This window comes from Octodon degus, unplaced genomic scaffold (assembly GCF_000260255.1).
Source record: "Octodon degus isolate 3935 unplaced genomic scaffold, OctDeg1.0 scaffold00286, whole genome shotgun sequence".
Taxonomy (NCBI): Eukaryota; Metazoa; Chordata; class Mammalia; order Rodentia; family Octodontidae; genus Octodon; species Octodon degus.
In genome coordinates, this window is record NW_004524862.1 from 1,032,490 (window position 1) to 1,048,686 (window position 16,197).

The 16,197-nt window shown below is 49.7% G+C and overlaps 2 protein-coding genes across 2 annotated transcripts in view; both read left to right on the forward strand.

Moving 5' to 3' along the window:
- The window catches only part of Inhbc (inhibin beta C subunit), a 24,950-nt gene extending 16,816 nt beyond the window's left edge, over window positions 1-8,134 (forward strand). The window contains exon 2 of the mRNA XM_004646998.2: window positions 6,930-8,134. Coding sequence (XP_004647055.1) covers window positions 6,930-7,669 — 740 coding nt within the window. The 3' untranslated portion in view covers window positions 7,670-8,134. The remainder of the gene's footprint in view (window positions 1-6,929) is intronic.
- Window positions 8,135-12,623: 4,489 nt separating this feature from the next.
- Window positions 12,624-14,589, forward strand: Inhbe (inhibin beta E subunit). Its single transcript, XM_004646999.2, has 2 exons — window positions 12,624-13,140; window positions 13,373-14,589. The coding sequence occupies exons 1-2, from the start codon at window positions 12,774-12,776 to the stop codon at window positions 14,131-14,133; spliced, it is 1,128 nt and encodes a 375-aa protein (XP_004647056.2). The 5' UTR covers window positions 12,624-12,773; the 3' UTR covers window positions 14,134-14,589.
- Window positions 14,590-16,197: the final 1,608 nt, after the last annotated feature.

Here is a 16,197-nt window from a genome sequence, read left to right on the forward strand (position 1 = left end):
ATATGACAGTCTGGCTATTTATTTATCATAATGTATTTGGTTACAAGGTCTCACTACGCAGCTCAGACTCATAGTGATCCTCCAGTTTTCAGCCTCCCCAGCACTGGGATTACAGGCATATGTCACTATGCCCCAGACTCTATTGCCAGCTCAGCCACGACATGTGGTGCTGGGAATGGAACCGGGGTCCCTGCACTTGCCTAAGCTTTCCTAAGCAGGCACTTTGGTGTGCTGAGCTATCTCACCAGCCCTGAGTCTGGCTACTTAGCTGTGGCTAGTTTTGAACTCATTATGTAGCTCAGGCTGGCCTTGAACTCACAGCAATGCTCCGGCCTTAGTCTCTTGAGTAAAACATTCTTCACTTGCAAAATAAAAAAATAAGAGCACCTAGGGCTGGGGGAGTAGCTCAGTGGTAGAGTGCTCACCTAGTATGTGTAAGGCCCTCATTTTGATCCTCAGCACTAAGATATATACATATATAAAATATATTAAATAAATGTTAACTAAAGCCAAACCATAATGGTTATTTATTTATTTATGTATTTAAGATAAGATCTTGCTATGTTGCCCAAGCCAGCCTTGAACTCATGATCCTCCTGCCTTAGCCTCCTGGGTAGCACGGGTTACAAGCACGCACCACCACACCTGGCTCATCATGGGCTTCTAACTGCTTTCAAAAGCCATTTGGACTTTATTCACTGATAAGCTTTTAAACCCACAAATTTATGATTCATCCAAGTTTTTGGACAATGATTCTAATGCTGGTGTAAAAGAACTAAAGAAATGAAAGCCATTCAACAAATGATTTTTGAGTGCCTATAAGGAGCACGTACCAGGGATCAGTGGTGACCGTACAAAAACAATCTTCACCTTCATGGAGCTTACATTCCGGCTGGAGAGAGGGAAGAGGTAGGCGCTAACAGATGATTGCCCAGAGTGACATTTGTGCTCAAAATAGTTAAGAAGGATAATGCAGCATGTGTGTAATCCCAGCACCTGGGGGGATTCAACAGGAAGATGCCATGAGTTCACGGCTAGCCTGAGCTACGAAGTGAACTCAAGGCCAACCTGAGCTCCCCAGAGAGATCCTGTCTAGGAAGAGGAGGAATGCATTACAGAGACAGAAGTTAAATTGGAGGCTACTATAGAAAGGGCAGTCCAGGAAGTACCCCTGAGGAGGGCATTTGAAGAAGCGGGGAAAGGAACTAGTAAATTTAAAAAACTCAGAAAGAGGCCAGGTACACTGGTGAACACGTGTAAGCCACACTACTCAAGAGGTTGAGGCAGGAGATCACAAGTTTGAGGCCAGCCTGAGCAACTTAGTGAGACCCCTTTCAAAATAAAATTTAAAAAGGCTCAGTGGTAAAGTGCTTGACTTGCATGTGTGAGGTCCTGGGTTCAATCCTCAGTGCTTCAGGGGAAGAAGAATTCTTGGAATTACATTTGAGGCAAAGGCTGTAAAATGGGTCCATGTTTGGTGAGTTCAAGGAATAGAGAAAAGGTAGTATAGTTAGAGTGTGGTAACTAACTGGCAGGCTGCCTAATTACACAGGTTTTCTATGTTAAGGAGTTTTTATTTTAACCAAAGAGCAATGGAAAGCCTTTGAAGTATTTTAAACTGAAGTTATAAAGCTAATTGGATTTCTGTAATAAAAAGGACACTTTGTGCCAGGGGTGACAACACATACCTGGAATCCCAGTATCCTGGGTGACTGAGGCAGGAAAATTGTAAATTCAGTCCCAGCCTGGGTGATTAAGGACTAGACTCAAGATAACAAATAGTAGATTAAAAAAAAAAAAAAAGGATTAGGGATATAGCTCAGCGCAAACGCCTTGGGTTCAATCCTCAGTGGAGGGAGAAAAAAAGTTTTCAAATGGATGACATGCTCAAACCATAGTCTTCCACCCCTGACTCCTCATTTTTATCCTTATAACATATGGAAAATAATCCATCCCGAGAGCCCTAGGATCTTCCCCCATGCCTCTGACAGAGTCTTGCTATGTAGCTCAGTCTGAGCTTGAATTCACTACAATGCCAGCACCTGCCTTAAACTCATGGTGACTTTTCCACCTCAGTCTTTCAAGTGCTGGATTAAATATGCACCACCATCACTGGCTAGCCCTAAACTCTGAACTTGTTCCTTTTTTTCTTTCTTTGTTTCTTTTTAAATTTATGTATTTGATATAGAGTCTCTAGGCAGCTTGAACTTGTCACAATCCTTCTGTTTTTAGCCTCCCCAGTGCTGACATTACAGACCTGCATCTCCATGCCCAGTCTGGGTGGCCGGTTCAGTGGGCCCAGGTCAGGCCATCACAGCATGTGGGACTGGGGATTGAACCAGGTCCTTGTACTTGCCAGGCAGGCACTTAGACTGCCGAGCTATCTCCCTGCCCCTCTTTTTTTCTTTTAGCTTTCTCTTTTTCTTTTTTTGGAGACTGGATTTTACTACGCAGTTCAGTCTGGCCCTGAACTCACTTCGTGGCCCAAGCAGGCCTCAAACTTGATGTGATCCTCTTGCTTAAGCCTCCTGAGTGCTGGAATTACAGGCATGGGCTACCACACTACTGGGCTTCCATTTGTTCTAATAACAAATCAAGACAAATCAAGAGGAACAAGATAGCTCAGTGGATTAAAGAGCCTGTTTAGGGGCTAGGGAGATGGTTCAGTGGAATAAGCGTTTCAGGGCCTGAGTTCAATCCCCAGTTCTGCAAAAAAAAAAAAAAAAAAGCCTGCCTAGCCACACTTAGGCAAGTGCAGGGACCATGGTTCCATCCCTGGCAACACATGCTGCGCCAGCCCCACAGAGCCTGGGGTATAGTGGCATATGCCTGTAATCCCAGCACTGGGGAGGCTGAAAACAGGAGGATCACTCCGAGTCCAAGCTTGAAGCTGTGAGCTACATAGTGAGACTCTGTACCAAATACATACCAAAAAAAAAAAAAAAAAAGGGTGAAACAAACACAGGTAGGCATTCCTATTCCAAAGTGAACTTAATGGGAAAGAAGGCCTCAAGTAAGTCCAAAAAACCCAACAGGGTGAACCACACTAAATCTTAAATTCCAGAATAATCTGATTCCATATGCTGTCTTCTGGACACAAGGCCTCAGCATGTCCTGCACACACACACACCCCACAATACCCCCCCCACACACACATACACACATTTCTACATGTGCTGGGATCAGCCCATGGAACAACTCTCAAGAGTTGGAGTCTCAGGCCTGTAACTCTCCCAGCTGGTGCCGCACACTGGTAGCTCTACATTTCTTCCAGCCTGGGGTGAGGGGACAGCCTGGGGGTGGGGAAGCTGGGCCACCATAGCTCTACTGGGCCTCCTGAGGACTCGGCAGTGGCTCCAACCCACAGTTCCACCGCACATTGCTCTACTAGGAGGTTCTCTGCCCTGGCCCTGTGGCCAGTTTCCAGCAGACGGAGCCTTTCAAATCTAGTTGAGGGCTGCTACCGCCCCCGGTCCTATAGCCCAAGTATTGTGTATTCCTGCAGTTAGCCCGACAGGGATGTGTTAAGTCTTTCTGCTTGTGACCTCTGGTGCAGCAGGATGACTTGCACCCCAAAACTTCTCTGAAACTCAGGGAGCAGCGTTCTGAGGCAGACCTGGGCACTGAGCTCATGGAGAGAGCCCATGGCCCATCCCCTGAACCCCATAGAGCTATGGGCTTGTGATGGGAGACAAAGCCTGGAGCATCTCTGAAATGTGTCTAGTCGTTCTCCTTTTGTCTCTTTAAAAAGCTACTGGTGGGGCTGGGGAGATGGCTCAGTGGAATAAGCACTTCCCTCGCAAGTGCAAGGGCCTGAGTTCAACCCCCCGTTCTGAAAAAAAAAAATAAATAAATAAAAAGCTACTGGTGGTCGCGGAAGATGCCGCTGGCCCTAGAGAGCCAGACGGCAGGATGGGACGGCACCTCTCCCCGTGGACACGTGTGTTCCTCCACAAGCTCGCCACCACCGCCACCGCCTGTGCTGATGGGTGGGCTGGGAGAGGCGGTGGTGAGGGGCCGCGCTTGGGTTCGGATTCTGTGGAAGCAGAGGAAGGACAGTTTTCTAGTTCAGAATGCCCTTATACAATCAGAAAGGAAGACAGGCAGTTTCACACCAGCTCCATGCACCTTCATTGCGTCCCCACACTTCCACACCTCCCCACAGTGTTCCCTCCCTCGGAGACGTCCAGGCTTCTGTGGAAAGCATCACAGACCCGCGTCTCGCGTGGGGCAGGCAACCCCTGCCCTGGCCAGACTGTGCATGTCCCTGAGGGTGACGGGTGGCATCTGCTGGCTGGGCTTTGCAGCGCTACCACAGGGAACAGCCAGCCTTGCATGGGGGGCACCCCTGGCTTAGGTTCCTCTGAGGAGGTCACAAGCTGGGGGAAAGGGCACCAAAACTCAAGGACCACCAATGATCCCTGAATTCCACACACTGATTTGGTTTTTTTAAGCAATTGCCACAAACCTCCCCTTTCTGCTTTGGCTTAAGTGGGGGCGGGGATGAGTTTCGTTTAGTCCAAACCTAGGTCAGGGGAATCCCACCCTGTGATCCTTCCCAAGGTGGAACACGCTGCCTCTTTTCAATTCAGTCAGTGCTTCCAAGTGGAAACAATGCAATAAAACTTTTCCAAATGTGAAAAAAAAAAAAAAGCTACTGGTGGGCTGGGGAGATAGCTTGGCGGTCTAAGTGCCTGCCTGGCAAACGAAAGGACCTGGGTTGGATCCCCAGTACCTCATGCTGTGACAGCCCTGGAACCCCAGGCGCAATGGTGTATGCCTGTAATCCCAGTGCTGGGGAGGCTGAGACAGGAGAATCACTAATAGTCCAAGCTGTGAAGCAAGACCATGTACTGAATAAATAAATAAAAGATTAAAAGAAATTAAAAAGTTATTGGTTCCCTTCTATCCATTGATTTCCTTATCAAAGGGTGGGGCTAGGCCATACTCCTGATTTTCTTTCTAGAATCCTCCTTTTTCATACTTCTTTATTTTTAATTTTTCAGTACCATGTATACTAAACCATGTCCTCTGTATACCCTGCTGCTCTTTTCTGCACATTTGCTTGTTTGAGATAGGGTCTCAGTAGGTCTCTAAGTTACCCAGGCTGAGGTCAAACTTGCAGTCCTCCTGCCTCAATCTCCAAGAATGTTGGGATTGCAGGTGTGTATCACTATATCCAGCTTCTTTTTCAGCGTTTACATGGTGCATCTGAGGTTTTCTACATCTCTATATTCTGACTCCTCTTAATTATAAATTCCACCTTTAAATAATTTCTCTTTTCTCTCACTTTACACTACACAGGGCTGTTGTTGTTTTGTTTTCTGGTTTCTTTTTGGGAACAGAGTCTTGCCATAGACTCCAGGCTGGACTTGAACTCACTACGTAACCCAGGCTGGCCTCAAACTTGGGGGAATCCTCCTGCTTCAGCCTCCCGCGTGGTGGGATTACAGGCCTGCACCATCTGGCAGTATGCAGTTTTAGGAAGTCACACAGCTCCTCGACCTTTTGTTTACAAGCTTCTCCCAAGAGACACCCAAATTCATCACTCTTAATTTCTATCTTCCATAAAATCCTTGAACATGGCCACACTTCAGCCAAGGTCTTTGCTACTTTGTGGCAAGGATGGCCTTTACTCCAGTTTCCAATAAGATATTTCTCATTTCTACCTGCAAAATGGATTTTTCCCATCCATATTTCTACCAACAGTCTGATCATGGCCACTAGATTTCTAAGAAGTGTCAGGTTTTTCTTACAGTTCTTTTCTTCTGCATTCTCATTGGAATTGTCTTTAATACTTTCTCTGCTCATGGCAATCCAGGCTTTTCCTAGATTTTCCTCCAAATTCTTCAGTCTTCTCGTTACCCAGTTCCCAAAGCCAATTCCATGTCTTTGGGTATTTGTTATAGCAACATTTCACTCTTATCCCCAAATGTCTTAGTCCATTTTGTGCTGCTACAATGGAGTGCCACAAACTAGCTAACTTATAATGTACAGAAATGCATTATCTCACAACTCTGGAGACTAGGGGGCAGCATCTGGCAAGGGCCTTCTTGCTGTATTATCCCATGGTAGAAGGCCACAAGAGAGGTAGAGTGTGGGCTCTTGAATTCATGTTTTATAACGAACCCATTCCCAGGATAAAGGCTTATTCTGTTCCTTAGGGATTTGATCTCATGACTCTCACACCCCTGTTACCTTGTACTTCCCCACACTACCTCTGCAGGGATCAAATTTCCAGCACTTGAACTTCAGGAAATGTATTCAAACCAAAGCAATTTCGGAGGCATCAGAGAGTTCACGGATGGTGGTGATAAAAAGAAGCAGAGCATGGTGGCGCACACATGATCCCAGCTACTCAGGAAGATAAGGCGGGAAAATCACAAGTTCAAGCCAAGTCTGGGCAATTTATCAACTTAGTGAGGGCCTGTCTCAAAATAAAAAGAGAGGAGTGTGGATCTGTAACTCAGCTTAAAGGCTCTGAGTTCAATCCCCAGCAAAGAAAAGGGTAGAGACACAAGGGATATAGCTTAGCATGAGCCCCTGGATTCAGTGCCAAGTATCAAAAGGAAAAAAAGGAATGGTAGAATTAACACTTAGAGGGCTGACCAAATAGCTCAGCGGAGTAGAGTGCCTGCAAGCAGGCACAGGGGCCAGGGGTTCAATCTCCAGGCCTGCCATGCCAGCCCCACCCTTGGGGCACGCTGAGATGGCAATTGAGACTGGGCATGGTGGCACGCACCTGTAATCCCAGATCTTGCAAGGCTGTAAAACGGGGGGATCACTGCAAGTCCAATCTAGTAGTGAAACCCTTAATACCCCATAGACCCTTCCCTAAAATAGGAAAAAAAAAAAAAAAGAAGAAGAAGAAGAAGAAGAAGAATTGACACTTAGAAAACCATACTGACTGCGGCTTCTTGTGTCCACAGGCTTCTCCAGCATCAACCAGACTCGTCTCAATTTCCACTTTTCCTCTGATGAGACTGCTGGTGGCATGGAGATCCGCCAGGCGAGCTTCATGTTCTTTGTGCAGCTCCCTCCCAACAGCACCTGGAGTATAAATGTCAGGGTCTTTGCACTAAGCCCACACGACACCAACCTCACCATAGCTAGTCAGCACCTGCTGGAGGTGGGTGTGAGCGGCTGGCACCAGCTCACACTAGGGCCTGAAGCTCAGGCTGCCTGTAGCCAGGGGCACCTTACCCTGGAGCTGGTGCCCGAAGGCCAGGTAGCCCAGAGCTCAGTCATCATGAGTGATACTGCCCATAGGCCTTTCGTGGCAGCTCGAGTAAGACCTGGGAGCAAGCACCGGGTTCGCCGACGAGGCATTGACTGCCAGGGAGGGTCCAGGATGTGCTGTCGACAAGAGTTCTTCGTAGACTTCCGTGAGATTGGCTGGCAAGACTGGATCATCCAACCTGAAGGCTATGCCATGAACTTCTGCACAGGGCAGTGCCCGCTGCATGTGGCAGGCATACCTGGCATTGCTGCATCCTTCCACACTGCAGTATTCAATCTTCTCAAAGCCAACACAGCCGCTGGAGCAGGGGGCTCATGCTGTGTGCCCACAGTCCAACGGCCCCTGTCTCTACTCTACTATGATAGGAACAGCAATATTGTCAAGACTGACATACCTGACATGGTGGTAGAAGCCTGTGGGTGCAGTTAGTCTGTGTCTGATAGTAGCACCCCCAGGTAGGATGGGCAAATATGATGTCACAGAGGTGCCCTTTCTCAAGAGGGAAGGACCCCATTCATGCCTCTGTCCATAATGTGGACTGTCTCTCCCTGAGCAACCTCCAAGGTCGGGAGCCCTACAGTAAGAACAGTCATGGTACTGTTTTCACGGCCACCAATCTCTGTCCCAGGGCTTAGTTTATCCATCAGCTCCTTCATGCACAAACCCACTTCAGGGACTGATTCCCTTAACCATGGGCAATGCCATCTGGGTCCCAAGCCATGGCACACTTAACTCATCCAAAATCAGCCCCACCACCCACCAAGTCTCCCTCCCCTTTCCACCTGATGGCCCCCACACCAGGACGAGTTCATTCGACTCCCTCCCCTGACCTTTCTGGCCAGCCAGAGTCCTTCCTTGGACTCACCAGACATTAAATCACTATTCCAAAGGTGACTGTCATCTGCTTCTGCGTCTTAAGGTCCTTCCATTCTTGCTTGCCCAGGTGGATGCCAGTGCTCTCTGCACACCCTCATCTACTCCTCATCCTTCTTTACCTTGCTACATGCCTTTTGGGGGCTGATTCACCTGAGCCATATCACCCGAACTTCCCCACCCTGACTTCCTGCTGGGTTTGACTAAAGGGAGACCCAAGCAGAAAACAGAAGGGTAAGAACAGGGTGTATCTTATTCCTGCTCCCCTTGGCCCATGTGCGTGCTTCTGTGCAACTGTGGCTGTGGTGTGTCTGCACAGCTCCCATCTGCCTCCCCTCCTCCACAGGCCTAGCTCTGCCTAGGTTCTGAGAGGCTGTCAACACTAGAGGATCCTAACTGCTTTCCCCTTTCCTAGTCCCTAGCGTGTCAACATCCTTTGTTGTTTCCCTTAGCTCTGTCTAGATCCTTTGTAAATAATTTCTTCACTGAGTCACCTTAATGAAACAAACACAGATAGCTAAGGGCTCCCCTATTTCCTGCCAGGGCTCAAACTAATGTCCCAGATGACGCAGTCTGGACGCCCTCTCTTGCTTTTCACACAGAGTCCTCAGGGCTGAGATATTGTATCCACCTAGTTTCACACCTCTTCCTCCCCCAGGCTGCCTCCTCTTCTTCCTCAGGCCCCCTCCTTCCTCCCAGAGTCATCATTTGATGGTCTCATGGCCAATAAAGAACTCGTTTTTCTTGTTCTCCTCCTCTTCCCTCTATAATTGCTGAAGAGATAAGACAGATCAATCATCAATCATCAAGTAAGCGGACACTGTGGACACACATGTGGTGGGAGGCTGAGGCACGCTCATAGCTGCCTGCCAGGACCTCTGGCTCGCCTTCCCCCAACCTCCGGGGTTCCCTCCAGGAGTCCTGCCTGCCAGCTGGAACTGGCAAGAGCCTGTTCAGAAGAACAGGGAGACGAAGATCTGGGACAAAGAAAAGGTGGCATTTGCTCTGAGAATGGGTGTTCTTTAACCTTTGGCCCTTTTTCCGCCTTTCCCCTTTGGCTGGACCATGGGGTCGATACTGTCTGTAGCCCAAGGCCGAGTTTGCGCAAAGCCCATGTGTCCTTTGGGAACGTGATGTCTGTATTTGCTCAGTTTATAACCCCTCCCAGCAGGGTAAGAGGTCCCTGAAATGGGGGGGGGGGGCTAGAGGAGAAATCCTGAAGGGGAACTTCTTTTTTTTTAATATTTTATTTATTTGGTACATGGTCTCACTACACAGCTTGGACTCATAGTAATCCTCCTGTCTCAGCCCCCACAATACTGGGATTACAGGAGTGTGCCGGCACAGCATGCAGTACCAGAAATCAAACCCAGGTCACTGCACTTACCAGGCAGGTGCTTAGACTACCGAGCTATCTCCCCAGCCCCAGAAAGGGAACTTCTAAGGACTTAGAAGCCCATAGGATTATCCAACTTTTTCCGGGTACAGTGGCATGCACCTGTAACCCCAGAACTCAGAAGGCTGAGGCAGGTAGATCTCCATGAGTTTGAGGTCAGCCTGGGCTACATAGTGAACTTCAGGCATGGTGGTGCACACCTATAATCCCAGCAGTTAGGAGGCTGACACAGGAGGCTCATTGCAAGTTTGATACCAGCCTGGGCTACAAAGTGAGCTCAAGGCCAGCCTAAAACTGCATAGGGAGACCCTGTCTCAAAAAAACCAAAAACTATATAGTGAGATCCAATCTCAATAGCTCAGCAGACTAAGTGCCTGCTTACGTAAGCACAAGGACGACCAAATTCCTTGCTGGCCCCGCCTTCAGGAGCACTGAGCCTGCCACTGTTGTGGTGCACACCTGTAATCCCAGTGCTGGGGAGGCTGAAAACTGGAGGATCACTACAAGTCCAAGCTGCAAGCAGCACAATGAGACTCTATACCAAATACATAAAACAAACAAACAAACAAAAAATATCTGTTATCCAACCTTTAACTTGAAGAGACTTTCACCTAGGCAGGGGTTCTGGTGTCTCTCTTCTTTCTGCCTGCATCCCCCACTCCACCCCTCTTTGAGACCAAATCTCCTTCCCTTCAACTACAGCTTTAGTTCTGAAGACAAAGACTGGGTTAAGGCAAACTAAGATGCTCATCTGGGGGGCCAAAACTTTTAAGGAGGAGAATAATCAAAATAAGAAATATCTGAATGCAATATTTTTAAGGATCAAAATTAATTCAGAACATCCATGAGGAACAGAACAGCATATTTTAAAATAAGCAAGGGATCCATACTATTCCCTTTCCTTTTTAGCTCTGATTCTTGAAAAAAGGGAAAGAGCTGGTCTGTCTTGTTCCAGACATTTTCCTCCTGAGCTTCTGAGCCCTGGCTCTAGATTCCTTCAGGGAAGAGATAAGTATTTCTACTTCCTTACCGACCCCCAAGCCTGTTGCCACCCCCAGCCCCCAACCAAGTTGATGGCGGGCAGCAGTGAGGCAGATGGCTGGGGTATTTATAACCTGGGAGCGCTTCTTGGGAGAAGTGACTAAGATACTGAAAGCGTATTTATAGCTGAGTTCTGACGTAAGTGTCAGTGGGGAGGTAGGGCCAGGCCTGGCACAGCAGCAAGGGGGTGGGAAGAGCTGGAAACTGGGGGCACCTGACAGAGCTTGTGGAGAGGTGGGCTGAGTGACTCCCACAGCCACTTCTTGCTACTTCCCCTGTCTCCTGGCACCAACCCGTAAGCCCTCCTCGGTACCACCACTGGCAGATACCTCCACTTTGCAGTTTCATAGTCACTCACCTGGGCTCTAGGCTCTGGGGAAAACACTGGCCAGAGGGCTGGTCTGGGGCCTGGGGAGAAATGCGGGGTGGACAGCAGCGTCTGAGAGTCTCACTGACCCCTCCAGTTCCTCCCCACCTCATGGCACCCTGAATTTCTAGGAAGAGCCTGGCACCATCACTAAGCTGCGGTGCCACGTGTCATCGTGCTGAGATCTAACACTGAAGGTAGCAGGGATGCAGCTGAGAACAGCCTCTGTTCTCTGGCAGTGGTAACAGGGAACAGGAGAGAACTGGCTCCTCCCTGCCTCCTGTGGGGGAGGCAGGGTCCCCAGAATAAGAGAGTGAGGCATACTGCCATTACTCTACTGCCTCGGCAGTCTCTTCCTGTCTCTGGAAAGCTCTGGTCAGCTGTAAACCAGCTGCTGTCCAGTGGCACCGCGCTGCCACATGGTGGACGCTGCTGGTACTGAAGCTCAGTCCTCAGGGTGACCCACCTTCCTGGCTCCAGGTCTCCGGCTCTCCTGACAGCCCCACCAACTAAACAAGGAAAAGATGAATAAGTGGAATAGGGACACACTTCTAAATCACACTCTTTCCCCACAGCTTTCTCCCTGACACCTCCTCCAGCTTCTTGAAGAAACTGGGCCATGAGGGAGAAAGCTAGCCTGAGGCCCATCCATTTTCTATTCCCATTTAAAGTGAGTGAGGGCCAGAGACCATGGCTCATGCTTGTGTTTCCAGCTTCTCAGGAGGCTGAGGCAGCAGGATTGCTTGAGCCCAGATGTTTAGCATATGAAAGAGAATGGATGGTAAGTAGGTGAGGAAGGCTGAGGTTGGGAAGTAAGGTTGCTGCTTCATTCTTAAAAGCCCTTAAGCCTCCCACTTCCTAACTTCATTGACAATGGCTGGCTGGCACCTCTTCTAGAATGCTTCACATGTAGGCAATTCTTACAATGCCTTGAAAGAGAGACAGTACCTGGGTACAGGGCCTCCCAAGTCGCATGCCCTCTGCCAGCCTGGATGGCTGAACTCTGCCCTGCTGTAAGATTGCATCACTCCAACCCCCACCTTCTGGGTTTCCCCAGTCATCACAGGAGCACGTCCCCCGGCTCTTGCCCTGGCCTTCCTCCACATTGCACTGCAGTCCAACTGGACTCTGGGCAGCCAGCACAGGCAGGAACAAGGGGTGACTTCAGTGTCCTGTAGCACTTCCACCTTGGCCTGAGTAAGAGGACTCTACTCTCTTACCACCACCACCCAGCCTCTTACCCACCCCCAGTCCTGCCCCCCACCCCCGTTAGAAATAAAGACCAGCATTCTCTTTCTGGCCCAGAGGCTCCAGAGAAATAATCACTGGAATCCACAGCTGCCTCATGGAAACTGCTGCAGCATGACACCTGAGCAAGCTAGATAGACCAGACACTGGGGGAAACTGCCCTTCCCCACCTGGCACATATGCAGCCCCTCCTCAGAGCCCCAGACCTTGGGAACTGAGCATGTGAAATCATCCTCTTTCTTGCATCATGCATGTCCACATTGCTGCCCCCTTACCCCTACCTCAAGCCACCACAGCCAGATGGTGAAACCCGAGCTGAGGGGGGGACCTCCACCCCTGCAGGGACCTGATGGGCAGCACAGCCAACCAATCCTAAGGCTCAGGGGGTAGGTCCACTGGGCGACTACGAGGTGGGGGAGTCCCGGGTGGTTGGCTCTAAAGAGGCCTCAGGGCAGTAGCCAGTCATGAACTGGAGGGTCAAACCTAGCTATCCATCGGACAGTCCACTTTCAGCCTTTCTGAGTCCCAGGTCATAGAAGTGGCCCTACCCTTGGTCGAAGGCAGCTGTGGCACTGACACTGGCCACTGCTGTGCCTTCATTGGCTTCAATGCAATCAAACTCAATAGAAGAGAAACTGTCATCTTCAGCTCCTGACCCAGGACCGTCCACCAGGAGCATGGAACTCCTTAATGGCCAGCTCTGGCTGGTGCTGCTGTGGGCACTGGTGTGGGTAGAGGGTGCAGGATCTGCATGCCCATCCTGTGGGGGCCCAGCACTGGCACTTCAAGCAGAACGAGCTCTGGTGCTGGAGCTAGCCAAGCAACAGATCCTCAAGGGGCTGCACCTGACCAGCCGTCCCAGAATAACTCATCCTCCACCTCAGGCAGCACTGAGCAGAGCCGTCCTGAGACTGCAGCCTGGGACTGTGGCTCCAAGGAAGGGGGAGGAGGTCATCAGCTTTGCTACCACCACAGGTGGGTGAGGAGAGACAGGCAGGAGGCAGGTGGGAGGGGGAGGGAGAAGAGAGCCTGACAGGAGGTGGAGGGAGCAGGGTGTGGCAGGAGGAGGAGGAGGAGCTGGGCAGAGAGTGGTTACAAGGACACAGGCATCCTGCATCCTGCCTCTGGTGGTGTGAGGGAGACCAGCTGGAGGCTTGGGGAATTTCACACCTCTGCTCACATTTCTTTCTTTTTGCTGTCTTTCTAGATTCCTCCACTTCCACCTGCAGCTCCATGCTCACTTTTCAGCTGTCCACCCTTCAGTCCCACCACCTGTACCACGCCCGCCTCTGGCTGCATGTTCTCCCCACCCCTCCGGGCACTCTTCACCTGAGGATCTTCCAGCGGAGCCCAGGGAGGAGGCACGGAAGGTTGCCTGCTCTCCTGGCGGAGCACCAAATAAATGCTCCCGGCTGGCACGCCTTGATTCTGCCCTCTGGTGGCTTGAGGGGTGAAGAGTCTGGGACGGTGAAACTCCAGTTGGACTGCAGACCTCTCAAAGACAATGGCACAGCTGCTGCGGGACCACCGAGGCAGCGCCTGGACACAGCAGCATACCACCGTCCCTTTCTGGAGCTTAAGATTCGCCCCTACGAGCCTGGAGCAGGTCGGACCAGGAGGAGGACCCCCATCTGTGAGCCTGAGACCCTCTTATGTTGTAGGCGAGACTATTATGTAGACTTCCAAGAACTTGGATGGCGAGACTGGATCCTACAGCCAGAGGGGTACCAGCTAAATTACTGCAGTGGACAGTGCCCCCCTCATCTGGCGGGCAGCCCCGGGATTGCTGCCTCCTTCCACTCTACAGTCTTCAACCTCCTCAAAGCCAACAACCCTTCGCCTGCAGGCACCTCCTGCTGTGTGCCCACTGCCCGAAGACCTCTCTCCCTTCTCTACCTCGACGGCAATGGAAATGTGGTCAAGACAGATGTGCCAGATATGGTGGTGGAGGCTTGCGGCTGCAGCTAACAGAACTCAGGGGTTTAGAGTGAAGAGATCAAGTTGGGGGTTTTTAGGAAAAGGGTATCTGTGTCTGGGGGCATCAAGTTTTCAGATCCATACTCCCACCCAATAGGCTGCCAAAGAGTATGACTGGGTTGACACCTATGCCCCAGTGGTGCTCTCCTGTCCCAGACACTGGCCTACTGCAGGCTGGTTGATGTGTGGAGTGATAGGTAAAGTACTTCTGGTAAGAGGACAACCCAGACAGCACGATTTCCTACCTTAACCCCTGTGAGAAAATGGCAGGGGCTGGTGAGGGAGGGAGGGAAAGAAAAGGCAGAGAAAAATTAGTCTCTCCCAGAACTGAAAGTCCTCTGGTAATGGAAAAAGAAAGCAGAAGGCCCGGAAACCTTGGGATGGGGTAAAGAGGCTGGCAGAGGACAGGGACTGTTGAGGGCTGCTTCTTCTTCTTCTCCTTCTCCTCCTCTTTTTTTGCAGAACCGAGGATTGAACTCAGATCCTTGCATTTGCCAGTCAAGCGCTTATCCTACTGTGCCATCTCCCCGGCCCCTCTCCTCCTCTTCTTCTTCCTCCTTCTCTCTCTCCTCCTCTTTCCTCTTCCTCCTCCTCCTTTTCCTTCTCCATCTTCTCCTCCTTCTCCCTCTTCTTGGCATGATCTATTAGCTCAGGCTGGCCTCAAATTCCTAATCCTCCCCTCTCAACCTCTCAAGTGCTAGGATTATAAGTATGCTCCAGCACCCCTAGTTTAAGGGCTTTAATTTAAGGGAGGGTCAAGAGACACATGGGCAAGCTGCCTGGGGAGGGTGCTTAGTAGAGCCCCAGAGAGCACCAGAAAGGTACAGGGGTATAGTTCAATGGTAGAGAGCTTGCCTGGCACATGGGAGGCTTGGGTTCAATCTCCAGCCCACCTCAAAAAAACTGACTAAAAAAAGAAGAGGCAGGGAAAATGGGTACGCAGCCTAAGAAGTTGTCTGGTTTTCTCTGGGGGACAGAACCACTGGGGAGATGAGCATTTATAATTTCTTAATAAAAATAAAGGAAATAAAAAATAAAGGAAATCAACAGATGTGAATCATGAAAAAAGGTAGTGGTGATGATCCTCAGCAATGGCTCTCACATGTGTTCTGTGGATTTCTGGAAGGTCCCTAAGGTCCTTTCAAGAACTTCTGCAGGTCAAGAGCATTTTTATCATAATGCTAACATGCTATTTGCTCATTATCTCAAAATTGTACGGTGAAGTTTTCCAGTGTGACGTGATTACATCATCTTTCTAACATCATTGTTAATGGAATGTGAGCTTGTGTATTCTTGTTATGATTTTCTATTTTAATTTCTAACATGATGAATTGATGGGGAAGACAAGACACACGGTGGGCGGGAACCTCAGCAATTTTAAAGAGTATAGTGGAGTCTTGAATCCAAAACACTTATAAATTGCCCACTTGCAAATCTTTCCTGGGCATGGTGGCACACAACTGTAATCCCAGCATTTGGGAGGCTGAGGCAGGAGAATTGCTGTAAATTTGAGGCTAACCTGGGCTCCATAGTGAGTTCAAGGCCAGCTTGGATTACGTAGTGTAACCCTACTGCAAGAAACAAACAAACAAAAGAATTACTGGTCTATATTGTGTTCCAAAAGAGCTGTCCAAAAAAAAAAAAAAAGCTGTCCTGGAATAAGAGGCAAGTGGCCGAGAAAAAAACATAAGAAACACACACGGGACCCCTTCTTTTTCACTAATTGGGTCTGAGTTGAGTCCCTGAGCTTCTCAGTATAACTGGCCTGTTCAGTCATATGGGAATATAGGTTCCAATACGGCTCTTATCGGCCCCCATCCCCACACTCACTACCATACCTGAAGGGTCCCAGATCTGCCTCAGACTTCAGCTCTTCCCGCTCTGACCCTCAAATTGAACAGTTAACCCACTGCCTGCCCTACCAGGCCCAAAAAGTGTCCTTGGAAGCAGACTGAGGATGTGGGAGGGCTGGCTGAGAGGTGACAGGAAGGGAAAGGGACTCCTTTTTCTCATCATCCTTTCTCTTATTTCTTAGAAAGGTCAGAGACTGAAATA

Bases quoted from the DNA above. Each gene is read 5' to 3' on its own strand.
- Inhbe (XM_004646999.2), top strand. From the start codon at position 12,774: ATGCAATCAAACTCAATAGAAGAGAAACTGTCATCTTCAGCTCCTGAC. The intron at 13,141-13,372 runs GTGGGTGAGGAG...CTGTCTTTCTAG, and splicing joins CAGCTTTGCTACCACCACAG to ATTCCTCCACTTCCACCTGC.